The 13341-nt window shown below is 34.6% G+C and overlaps 1 protein-coding gene across 1 annotated transcript in view; it reads left to right on the forward strand.

Moving 5' to 3' along the window:
* Positions 1–12997: 12997 nt before the first annotated feature.
* Positions 12998–13341, forward strand: part of Iswi (nucleosome-remodeling ATPase imitation SWI) — a 112684-nt gene continuing 112340 nt past the window's right edge. Inside the window, exon 1 of the mRNA XM_089103640.1 lies at positions 12998–13095. Within this exon, the coding sequence (XP_088959766.1) occupies positions 13045–13095 (51 nt within the window). The 5' untranslated portion in view covers positions 12998–13044. The remainder of the gene's footprint in view (positions 13096–13341) is intronic.

Here is a 13341-nt window from a genome sequence, read left to right on the forward strand (position 1 = left end):
TTGTGTACAAACTTTTTTTTTTACTACGAAGTTGAAGAAAGTTTGTACATAAAATAATACGTATTTATTTTTTAAAATATTAAATTATTTGATTATTAATAATTAATTTTGAATTATTTTAATTATTAATAATTATTAAAATGAGGATTATTCCTCATTTTTTTGCCTTTTGTTGTCTGTATTGAAAAAAAATCAATTATTTGTCCTTTGCTTTTGTAACTAACAAAAAAAAAAAAAAAATTTCAGCCAGTGAAAAAAACGCAAAAAATTACCCTCGTTTCGATTTTTTTTTTTAAGCAATGAGAGATGTATTAGTATTTTTGGAAGAAAATCATCAGATAACCTGTATGTTCAGCCCATAATAAGATCCATGGTATTTTTCTTTTCATTGTGTCAGAAAACTTAAGACTCAAATTTAATGACAAATCGCAGTTTAGATTGGTTTTTACAATGGATTAGTGTAGTACCTTAGTCCAAGAATTGATCTTATTTATAAGAAAAAGAGGAAGTTCTAAATGTTTCATCGTTAATTTTGTTTCACTATTTCTGTACATTGTAAACTGACCAAAGTCATAAAAATCATAATAACCAAAGTGATAGTAATATCTCGATTAATAGATGATTAATAGATTAATAGATTTACGTTTCCAATAATCCGATATTTTTCATATGACGAGTAAAAAAAAAAAAAGATTTCAGCCAGAACGTATTTAACACGAATCATCCTATTAAGTTGTGCCTTCAGTGGCTACAAATTTTGATGTTACATAACCAACTTTGAATGAAAAAGGCAATTGAAGACTAGGTTTTATTAGTATTTCATTTGGCTTTATTAGACTTTTTACTGTATTCGTTTTAGGGGCAAATACCGCTGTGCTTAGCCTAAATGTTGCATGTCATTCAGTGTTTTATATTTTCGGCCAATTGTGTTGATTTTAAGACAATTTTCAGAAAAAATCCAAGATGATGCCCCAATTATGATACCCCAAAAGTTATGTACCCCAATTTTTAACCATCGATATTGAGCTTCCTGCAAAATAGTCCTATTTTGGAACTTTCAGTCGGTGGAGTATTTTAAGTCGTATAGATTTAGCGTTAAAGTGACAGCTCTGTTGTTATCTTACAAGATTGTCGTAGATGTCTTTAAATTTAGATATCTCGTTGAAATTTAACCTTAAAATGATAACTCTTAGTTTATATCTGTTGTTGCTGTCCCTAAAGTGTCATTAAAACTGTCATTTTTTTGTTTTCTAAAGTTGTTTTTGTACCTCCCCGCCCCACCCCCCACCCCCATCCTTCGGAACAAATTCCTGGATACGGCCTTAGATTGAGTGTTTGGATGAAGCCGGTTTCCCGGGTATTTTCTGGTATTCAAATAACAGTGAACACATTTATTGTTTTTAATTATAGACTCTAAAGTCAGCCTAATCTGCCAGTCAAATTCGGAATTTTTTTTTTTTTTTTTTTTTAGGTGTGTTTTTTCTTTTTTTTTTTTTATTAGGTGCTTTTTAATTTACCAATGAAATTTTCGTTTACCGTTAATTTTTCATTTTCATCATTTAATTTTTTTCTTCGCCATCAGTTTCAGAGCAATTTCAATTCAATTTCATCATCATTAATTTCATTTCATTTTGTCATCAATTTTTGCATTTCACCATCAATTTCTGAGCAATTTCATGTTCAGCTTTTTTTTTTCATCGATATTTACCAACAAATAACTGCTGATGGGGTGAAACAAATTGGCTGTTAAGAATTATTAGCAACCGCTTTTAGTTCGATTGCGAAATTATTTCTTTACTTATCTTATTTGACAGATTACAAAAAGTTCTAAATGAAGTTCTAATGAAGTTGGCGATATCATTTATTTTTTTGTATTGGTAGTTCATGTTTTTTTTTACCTAAATTCTCTATAACTTATTCTCCGAAGTATAATTTCAGGCAGCGCTCTGTAAAGAATTGTCAGGTGCAAAATTCAGTACTCACGTGAAACTTGACGAAAAATAACCTGATTATTTCGTTTGTGTAAAAATAGTATCCACATAACAATATTATTAAATAAAAACAATGTCTTTAAAGTAATTTTCTTTTTTCATATAAAATTCCAAAACATTCTGTAGCCTCCTGGTTCTTCTTGAAGATCAGAGTGAATTTCAGTTACAACTTGGAGTTAATAGAAAGGCTTATTGTCATTACGGCATTATCGTAGAGAAGTTATGAATTCATCTTATTTTTTAATTTAAAATAGCATATTTTATGTAAGTACATAAAATTAGTTTTGAAGGGCTCTCCACGTGGTCCAAATTCAAGTTATGATGCCACTCGCTTGTCTACCATAAGTAGGCCTAGTATGACTCATATGTGTTGACTGACGGATATTCAGAATGACACTCCAAATAACAAGGATTGGTTTTGCTCAGAGACCTCGTGTTATTAGGCACCAAATATGATATTTCAAATTATTTATACGGCTTTTCTTAATGTGAAATTTTTGAAATTTTCGTGATTGAACTTGCCGTTTATCAAAAATCTAAAGGGCTTAACAGGTGAAGAGTTTTCAGGCTAAAAATGACGTGTTTTTTTTTATACTGGTGCATTTTACATCAGCTTTGAAAAACTAAAAATTTATTCTGGATTAATTATTACTTTGAGCGGTTTTTATTCCAAGTTTGAGAACTTGACTCATAAAATTGAATGTTTTCAATATTTGCTTTATGGAAATTCTTACTATAGGGGTTTAAGCTAATCTAATTTCGCTTAATATGCTTCTTGATTGCTTGGCCAATTGAATGTTCGTCTTTGATTGTCCATGTTTTATGGATTCCAAATTTTTGCCAAGAAAACGCTACTTTTCTGTGAAAAATAGCTTATCATTTTTTTACGCTCTTATACCGAGTCACACCAGAGTCAGATTTGTCGAAAAAAAGGCCAAATTTTATGAATGACGTTAGTTTTTTTTCGGAATTTTCGCTTTACACTTTCATTTTAGTAGCGGAAATTATAAATGGCGAGTAGTTGGCCGGATTAAGCTAATATTAACCCCAATTTGTTCTCAATTATCTCTTCACTATTATTGTGTTTCCTGTCACGGACAAAAAACTGTACTAGGCTTTTGTCTTTTCTACTTTCAGAAAATTATGCCTTAACTCGTGGCCCTGATTGGTCAATCCCAAATTATGTGTTTGAAAGTTGAACAATGCTCAACCTCATAAAATTACGAACGGTATAGTTGGTGCTGTAGTCGTGCAAAATTTAAACTTAAGCGGCGTTCGTGTTTCTCGAGTTTGACTTGCATGTCTAGACTCGTGTGTCTCCCGAGATTTTCTGTTGACATGTAAAACCCGGTACATGGCTGCAATAAGCCTACAGTACTAGAGTGCTAAAGCTTCAACTTTTACCAATCAGAAAGCCTCTTTCACTATATTCATTGTCTGCGCTTAAGAGTGGCGTTCACGTATATATCTGGCTCAACTTCCATGCTTAAAAAAGTGCATAGCCAGGCATGTATGTCTAGGCACGGAAGTCTTGCTAGACTTGCGTGTGAACACCACTTTATGGACATCAATGCCTATAATGTCATCCAGACACTAGAGCGCTGGAAGACAACGTACCGCTTGTCCACCCCTTACCTTACTATTTTGTTTAACGCATTTGATATCTACAAGAGACCTAACGTGTCTCGACTTTCCTAATGCAATTCCCCGTATTTTGAGTCTAATAACGTGAGGTCCTTTGCCTTACTACTCAGGGCATGTGTCATTAGAATATTAGCTAAAGCTTAGTACGTAATTTAGTAAATTTGAAGTTAAACCTATCTGTTTCCTTTTTTCCCTGTAGTCTTTCACCAGTCTGGAAGGTAGCAGTAGTATATAGTGTTGTTGGATGTTTGTTCTTAATTCTGTTCTAGCTTTTCAATGTTTTTTTTTTTTTTTTTTTTTTTTTTTTTTTTTTTTTTTTTTTAAGAAAAAAGCCGTCAAGAAGTGCACCAGTTTTTTGGAAGAGAATACCACTACGCAAAAATATGTTTTTTCATGTATTTAAAAAAAAAACTTACTATTAGGTTGGCCTGAAATGCAAACAATAGCTGTGTAGTACTTATGACAACCAGGATTCGTTCAGATTTTTTTCGTCAAGACAAAATTGTGGACATTTAAAGGTCGTACCGAGAGTATAGGCACCTAAGAGTGGAAATTGGTGCTAGTATTAGTAAACCAAAATTTGCAAACGGCTATCTAATATGTACCGTCTCTTGCCATTTTTTCAAGCTTCTTAAATGTATTTTTCTCAAGAACTGATGTCAGATAACCACAACTGTAATTTTACCTGTTACATTATTTACCCTGATTTTTCTTTACCATTACACTGACAAAATGCAAATAAAACGCTAGATGGCGTTTTTTTTTCGACGCTAGTGCCAGTCTCCACCCTCACAAGTTGTCTATACTCTATGGGTCGTACAATATAATTTTTTTTCTTCTATTGAATTTGTTATAAACAAGGCAGTATCCACGGGAGGAGGGTTACTAAATTTGCCCCCCCCCCCCTCCCGCTAAAAAAAAAATATCCGACCGTAAAAAAGAATAAAACGATGCATATAAACTTATTTTTGGTGCGTTTTATAAATATTTTTTATTGTAACCCTACCCCCCCCCCCCATAGCAAAAATCCTGGATACGCCCTTGATTATAAACATAAAACGTATTAATGTTTATTCTATTTATGCAGAGACGAGGAATTGGTATGAATAGAAACTGGCGCTAATGTCAAATATCCTAACGGTATCTGAATGCTGGGATTCTCCCTGAAAATTTCATTTCCTAACGAACCTTTGTGCCGTTCATTTCTATCGTTTTAGTGGTAGAATGTTTTTTGTTTTTTATATCAAACACTTTTCAGTCTTTGATAAAAGGGTCTGTTCCAGAAGCGGATTATAATTAAATATTTTTTATTACCATAACACTAAAATGGCTCATAACTATAAATTCTACTCCATATAAGCTCATAATAAGCAGAATTTTTTACATTTTATCTGCATTTGTTGTACAAAAAAATGACCAAATTGATTTATTATGTTGTGCTTCAGAACGCAGATAATAAAAAATAATTACTTGTCAATAATGATCGTCTTCTGGAACGCAGCCAAAGTAACTGCAGTAATATTTGTGAACTGACTAATGAGTAACGTTAATGTATGTAAAGCTGTTTACTTTTTATTTGATATACTTTTGCTGGCTGCTTTTTCGTTTTGTAAATAGTAGTTGTTACGGAACCGTCAGACTGGAAATTTGATGGAAATTGGTCCTCTTTATTTTTTGAAAATAAATATGTTTGTAACAATTTAGTTTTTCTCATTTCTGCCTTTTTCAGATACAGAGCGGGTTCAGCAGTAAGCTCGCAGCTGTTTTACCATTTGATTAACATTTTAAATGCATCCTAACCATTCTATTCCATTATCTTAAGTTTCAAATTCCTAGATAGTTTCTCTCAATTTCTCATCCTGGAGTTCACCCAGAGCCGTTCCAAAGGTTGGTGGCGCCCTTGGCAAAATTAATTACAGCGCTCCCTCCCGACTAAAAAATAAGCAAAAAAATAATAAATAAGCCGAATAAAAGTAAGAAATTTGATTAAAGTGGGCAACCATCCAGCAAGGCACCCTCAGCTACGGCACCTGGAGCAACTGCCATGGCAGTGTTTTATAATATGTTTTATTTATGTTATAATATGATATAACATATATATGATATAATATGATATAACATTTTATGATATAAAAATTGGGCTTATATCCTAACCATTCTATTCCATTATCCTGGTTTTGTTTCACATATTTTTAACATAATTTTACGCATACAAAATAAGTACACTCGAAGACAAAGTGAATTTGGACTTATACCTACTAAACAGAAGTATTCTATTGGCTAACCCAGCATATGCGTCATTTTAGGCGTAACCAGAGTATTACTGGGGAAGTGGGGTAAAACTTGAAAGTTCTTTTCTACTCGAGTTCCAAGATAATATTGCTTTTCCATTGTATATTCTGCAAGTTTGCTTGCTTTGCTAACAGCTGGCTGCACTGTTCCCTGAACTTATATGGCTTCTCCCATTGGTTGTTTATTCTTGAGCTCCAATATAACTGTATTAACGTTTAGCTTTAGCCTATTCTGAGCCTACTATGAATGTTTTTACCAGGAATTAATTAAACAAACTTTTCCACAAAATAAGTTTTTCAATAAAAAAGTAAAGAACTCCATTAAACCAAAAATGAATAAAAATAGAATCAAATAATTTACCAAGCATACAACTACCATAAATCAGTATCTGTAAATAAAAGAAACCCACAACAAAAAGAAATTAAAATAAATTACAGAGTCAAACTCAAAACGAGCAAAAATTAATATCAGTAGGGTTCTAAAACACTATGCTTTCTAAAAGCCATAATATAATTCGTAATTCACTGAAAAAAATTCAAATGGATCTAGTGAAAAAGAATCTTCATTATCAGTTTAATATACATATGCTGGTATTTATTCCTTAAAATCATAAAGTATTTTTGATCTCTTAAAGTTACAAAAGTGAAAAAATTTAAATGAATGTTTTTGCAGTAAAGTACCAATTATATTCTGGCTTTTAGAAAGCATAGTGTTTTAGAACCCTACTCATATTCATTTCTGCTCGTTTTGACTTTGACTGTTATTTTTAATTTGTGTTTTTTTTTTTTTGGTTTCATTTATTTATTGATACTGATTTGTGGTAGTTGTATGCTTGTTAAATTATTTGATTATTTTTTTGTTCATTGTTGCTTTAATGGAGTTATTTACTTTTTTTTGAAAAACTTATTTTGTGGAAAAAGTTGTTTTTAATTATTTTTTTCGTTTTATGTTGACATAGTCTTTTTCAGGGAAAAGACTGAGCCTCTTATAAAGTTAAACAACCATCCCTTCCATAAAAAACTTAAATACCCTCTGGGCATAACTTACAACCCTTTCCCATAATCTCTGGGGTTTGTTTCAACTCCAAAAGCCTTGTTATATGATTTTTAGACTATTTTGAATAGAATGGCTATCTCAAACCTTCTATTAGATGCATTTTGGGACAATACGACGTGTGTGTGTGTGTGTGGGGGGGGGGGGGGGGGTAGCTGCCCTCCGATCATGTTGACTCTTAAAAGGAGCACTTGAGCGTCTGATTACCAATCCAATCAGCCCCCTCCGAAGTTTACATGACCATGCTTTCTATAAAAACCTGATTTGTTATGCTCAAAGACATAATTTCCGGACCTTTCAAATACGTTGAACAAAATTTTGTATCTAAAAATTTTGATTGGAAGTGTTTGGGGAAATGATGGGCGTGGGGGGAGGGGGGATTTGCCTTCTGAACACTTTTGACTAATAAGAAAGGCGCTTGTTCTTTCAATTTCCAATCGAATGAGCTCTTTTTGAAGTTTCTACGACAAAACTTTCTATAAAAAAACCTTATGTGCCCCCAGAGCATAACTTACAACCTTTGCCCTGGGGGTTGTGGGGGGTTTGTCATCTTCAGACATAATTTCCAGACTTTTCAACTACGTTAAACAAAATAGCTGTCTAAAAATATTGATTGAATGTGTTCGGGGAGATGGTGGACGTAAGAGGGGGGGAGGGTTATTTGCCCTCCAATCACTTTCTTTATTAAAAAGGGCACTAGCCCTTTCAATATCCAATTGAATGAGCCCTTTTTGAAGTTTCTACGACAATACTTTCTATAAAAACCTTATGTGCCCCCAGGGCATAGCTTGCAACCCTCGCCCTGTGGGGGGGGGGGGGGGTTGTCATCCACAAAGACCAAATTTCCAGAACTATAACCTACTTTGAACAAAATGGTTATCTCAATATCTTGATTGGATACGTTTGGGGAAATGGTGGGCTCGAGAGGGGTTTAGTTGCCCTTCAATCACTTTCGACTATTAAAAAGCGAACTAGCCCTTTCAATTCCCAATTGAATAAGCCCTTTTTGAAGTTTCTACAACAACGTTTTCTATGAAAACCTGATATACCCCATGGCATAACTTGTAACCCTTACCCTGAGGACTCTGAGGGGTTGTCATCCTCAAAGACCTAATTTCCAGAAGTTTCAACTACGTTGAAAAAAAATGGCTGTCAAAATTTTCATTGGATTTGTTTGGAGAAATGGTGGGCGTAAGAAGAGGGTTAGTTGCCCCCCAATCACTTTCTACTATTACAAAAGGCACTAGCCCTTTCAATCGAATGAGCCCCTTTTTGAAGTTTTTATGACAACCCTTTCTATAAAAAAAATACCTTATATGCCCCCAGGGCATAACTTACAACCCTTGCCCTGAGGGATGTGGGGGGTCGTCACCCTCAAAGACATAATTTCCAGAACTTTCAACTAAATTGAAAAAAATGGCTATCTCAAAATTTTGATTGGATGTGTTTGGGGAAATGGTGAGCGCGAGAGGGGGGTTACCTGCCCTCCAATCACTTTCGACTTTTAAAAAAGGCACTAACCCTTTCAGTTTCCAATTGAATGAGCCCTTTTTGAAGTTTTTACGACAGCGCTGTCTATGAAAACCTTATATGACCCAGGGTATAACTTACAACCCTTGCCCTGGGGGTGTGGGGGATTGTCATCCTCAAAGACCATTTCCAGAACTTTCAACTGCGCTGAACAATATGGCTATCTCAAAATGTTGATTGGAGGTGTTTGGGCTAATGGTGGGCGTGAGAGGGGAGTTAGTTGCCCATCAATCACTTTCGACTATTAAAAAGGTACTAGCCCTTTCTATTTCCAATTGAATGAGCCTCTTTTCAAGGAATCAGCATAGTCGAAAACCTTGTATAGGGAATTTACAGTCTCCCACCTTGAACAACAAGGGAATTCCCTTTTTTGCATGGGTGGTACTGATCTGTCTCCCTTTTTTGTTTTTTCTTCAGGGCCCGCGGGTTACCAGAACATCATAGAGAGATGTTTAATGGCTCATTTAAAAGCAATTTCCTGAAGGCTAATTCATCCATAGATGCAATTTTTTTGCTATTTTTAATAATTCTGAACAATATGGGTACCTCGAAATGTTTATCAGATGTCCAAAGGAGTTACAAAAGGACCATATATAAGGAAAGTTTCTAGGGCTGGGGCTGTAGCTTTTAAAAAGAGACTAAAACTCAATTACCGAGCGAATGAGCTTCCTCCAAAGTTTTTGTGACCACGATGGGGAGGGGGGGGCGGGGCTGAAGATGGGTCACCCTTGCATAGAGTATAAATTTTGCTTATTTTAGTCTTTAATATTACTCTTTACTTTCTTAATGAAGGCGTAGACCAGAAATATTCCCTGAAATCAAGGAGAATTAGATATGAGTCTCTATTCTCTCCTCCCTAGAATTAATTCTATATTTTTCTGAAGGCTCAATGAGAGTTAGGATGTTTTGGCACTGAGATACCCTCTTTGAGGCATATTCTCCACCCCCACTCTGCACCATGACCCATCACCCCTCCTTCATAGTATCTTATGCACAATTGTGCACTCTTCTTTGTTATTTTTTTTGCTTTAATTTCCCTTTGGCTGCTCAATTTTATCTTTGGGAAGAATTGTCCATTCTAGGGGGGGAATTGTTCATTGTCCATTAAAACGTATTTTTATCTTCTTTTTTTGCGTCGTCTTGGCACGGATTAATAGAAGACTTAGTGTTTTAGGACTAGGACTAAGTAGGAGGCGCATCAACATGCAATATTTCCCTTTAATTTTCGCGTGATAATTTTAGATTTGTCAGAAAAATAAGCGTACTAACTAGCATAAAAACTTACAAAAACACCTCAGAAAAGAAAGCAGACGTCCTGAAGAGACCTTTTCGATTGTAGAGAGTCCTTTGCTAATCAATTATTTTAAAGTTATATAACCTTCAAGTTTTCCCCTCAAAAGTACATCCCAAAAACAAAAGATGAATAAGGTCAATTGCATGTCTGACAGGGGCTACTGAAAATGAGTGTCATTGAGTATAACGATAGATATCATAAAAATACGAACATGATACGTAGTGTGTGCCTTCGAAGTTCCAAAAAGCTTTGATGGACTCGTCAGGTTATTCGAATTTTAACGATACGTCACTCGACTTGTTTTGAAAAGGTTTGAAACTTTTCTTCAAAAAACGGTGTCGACCGGTGGCGTGCTATCAGAGAAAAATTGGCGGCGCCTTTTTATTTAGGCACAGCTATTCGCCGTCGAAAAGAAAACCGGCGCGGCATCAGGATCTAGCTCCTATACTGCGATTTTGAAAACAAGAGTTGGGTACTTTGGTTGTATAGAAACAGGCACTCAGCATACACCCGAGTATCGAGTATTAAATTTCCCTTAAGCCTATTCGTAGTGATAATGGTTCCCTTTTTTAGTATAAATTAAATAAAAAAAACAAGTTTTTTAAACTGAAAGTAAGGAACGACATTAAAACTTAAAACAAACAGAAATTATTCCGTATATGAAAGAGGCTGTCCCCTCCTCGACGCCTCGCTCTTTACGCGAAAGTTTTTTTATTGTTTTAAAAAATAAAGTTGTGAGACAGAGTCAAACTTTAGCGTAAAGAGCGATGCGTTGAGGAGGGGACAGCCCCTTTCATATACGGAATAATTTCTGTTCGTTTTAAGTTTTGATGTCGTTCCTTACTTTCAGTTTAAAAAACTTGTTTTTTTTATTTAATTTCTGATCGTTTTTTAGTTAATGCAGCTTTTATTTTGGCTAACCGTCATTGAATAAGTAAACAAAATTTGCATAAAAATTTTACTTTTCTTTTGCTAAATGGATGTCTTTACAAATTAACTTACGTAACTAACTTCTATATTCGTATATTTTTCTTCTGGCAAAAAATACAAAGTTGCAGATTTTTGCAGATATGAGCTTGAAACGTATGTAATAAGGTTTTCTGATACGCTGAATCTGGCGGTGTGATTTTTATTAAAATTCTTTCACTCGCAGGGGATGTTTCCCCCTCTTTAAAAAATCGAGTAAATTTTCTCAGGCTCGTAGCCTTTGATGAGTAATACTAAACTTAATAAAATTTATATATTTAGAATCAGCATTATAAACACATTCTTTTGATACATTTATTGACATCAAAATTCCGTTTTTAAAAGTTTCGATTACTATTGAGCCGTATCGCTTGTTTTTTTATTGTTTTTTTTTTACGTATATGTTATTACATATATGAGGGGGTTCTCCCTTAGTCAATACCACGCTCTTTACGTTAAAAGTTAAAAAAATTTTGATTCACAAACCCCTGAATCACAAAGGCCGTTTAATTAGAATAGATAGCTCTTTTGAAAGCACTAAAAAAAACTGTAGCGTAAAGAGCGAGGTATTGACTTGGGGAGAACCCCTCACATACGTTATAATTTCTGTTCGTTTTAAGTTCTAATGTTGCTTCTTACTTTCAGTTGAAAAAAACTTGTTTTTTTTATTTAATTTCTGATCGTTTTTTAAATAATGTTTGGAAATCCTGCGCCCCCTTCATAGAAATGTCCCTTACCCCAAAGAAACATCCTCCACGGAAATATTCTCCAGAGTAACCCCCTCCTCTAGCCCACCCTCCCCCCTCCAAAAAAAAATCCTTCCTGAAAATGTCTGTTTATTACCCAATAACCAATAAATAATGCTGGCAAATCCGGCACCCCCTTCATGGCAATTTCCCTTCCCCCATAAAAACTTCCTTCATGGACAGATCCTCCAACATAACCCCCGACCCACCCTTCCCTCCCACTACCAGAAAAAAACCTCCTGAAAACTTCTGTAGACTTCCCAATAACCAATACTATATGTTAACATTGGGTAAAGTTCATAACTTTTAGCCCTCCGTCTGGGGACTTCGGGGGATTAAGTAATCCTAAAAGACCTATTTATCATATTTTCGACCATGCTGAACAAAATGGCTATCTCAAAATTTTGATCGGGTGACTTTGGGAAAAAAATAAGCGTGGGAGGGGGCCTAGTTGCCCTCCAATTTTTTTGGTCACTTAAAAAGGGCACTAGGACTTTTAATTTCCGTTCGAATGAGCCCTCCCACAATATTATAGGACCACTGGGTCGATACGATCACCCCTGGGGAAAAAAAACAAAAAAACAAATAAACACGCATCCGTGATCTTTCTTCTGGCAAAAAATGCAAAATTCCACATTTTGTAGATAGGAGCTTGAAACCTCTACAGTAGGGTTCTCTGATACGCTGAATATGATGGTGTGATTTTCATTATGGTTCTATAGCTTTTAGGGGGTCTTTCACCCTTTTTTTGAAAATCAGCCAAATTTTCTCAGGCACGTAACTTTTGATGTGTAACACTAAAATTGATGACAGTTATATATTTGAAATAAGCATTGAAATCTGATTCTTTCGATGTATCTATTGGTATGAAAAACCCGTTTTCTAGAGTTTCGATTACAATTGAGCCGGGTTGCTCCTAACTTACAGTTCGTTACCACAAACTGTTTGATAAAAATTCAAATAGGGATAAAATCCTTTTAATAGACAGTGATGATGATAACAGTGATATAAATTCACCAAAATACCAGATATTTCGGTCACATATGCAGTGACTGTCATCAGTAGTTTACTGATGACAGTGACTGCATATGTAACCGAAATATCTGGTATTTTTGTGAATTTCTATCACTGTCTATTAGAAGGATTTTATCCCAACTTGAACTTTAATTTATCGTCATGGAAAGGCAGTGTGGTCTCCGAAATTATTTTTTAGTGTAAAGATCCATTGTTCTCAATAACCTTGCTTTTAACAGGCGACATTCATGAAAACATTTAGGAAGAGACAGATAATAGAAGAGCACAAGCGTCTCATTCGTCTCTTTTTAAAATACTCTTCAGTTGAATGTTGGTCTTTTGGCTTTGGTCTAAACTTATCATTATTTGTTAAAAATTCTCAATGCAACAGCTGTCATTTTGCGTCATCTGTTTATTTTGTAGCATATCAACTTTACCAGCGACATTTTAAGAAGAAATTAAAGCGCCAAGAATTGTAATTTCGAATATTTAATTGTATCTGTTGCACAAAGAAATGTCTAGTGAATCTGAAGACGAAACTGTACGAGAATCCGAAGAAAATTCTGTAAGTCATTTATTAAATAATTGGTAAAATTCTACTTTTGGCTATCTTGGAAAGGGGTTAGAGTAGGAAATTGAAACTTTAGTCTTCAGGCTAAAGTATGTCCCAGGAAGGTATTTCGAAGTACCTACCTCCATTACTTCTCCTCTCGGTAAATATCTACCAAATCATATTATGGACTTACGCATAAAGTGAATATACCACTCGATGCCTTTTTTATGCTGATTAGGAATATAATAATCATTTCCA

The sequence above is a fragment of the Artemia sp. Qi Xiang Cuo genome, chromosome 2, assembly GCF_049724085.1.
Source record: "Artemia sp. Qi Xiang Cuo chromosome 2, ASM4972408v1, whole genome shotgun sequence".
In the NCBI taxonomy this organism is placed as follows: Eukaryota; Metazoa; Arthropoda; class Branchiopoda; order Anostraca; family Artemiidae; genus Artemia; species Artemia sp. Qi Xiang Cuo.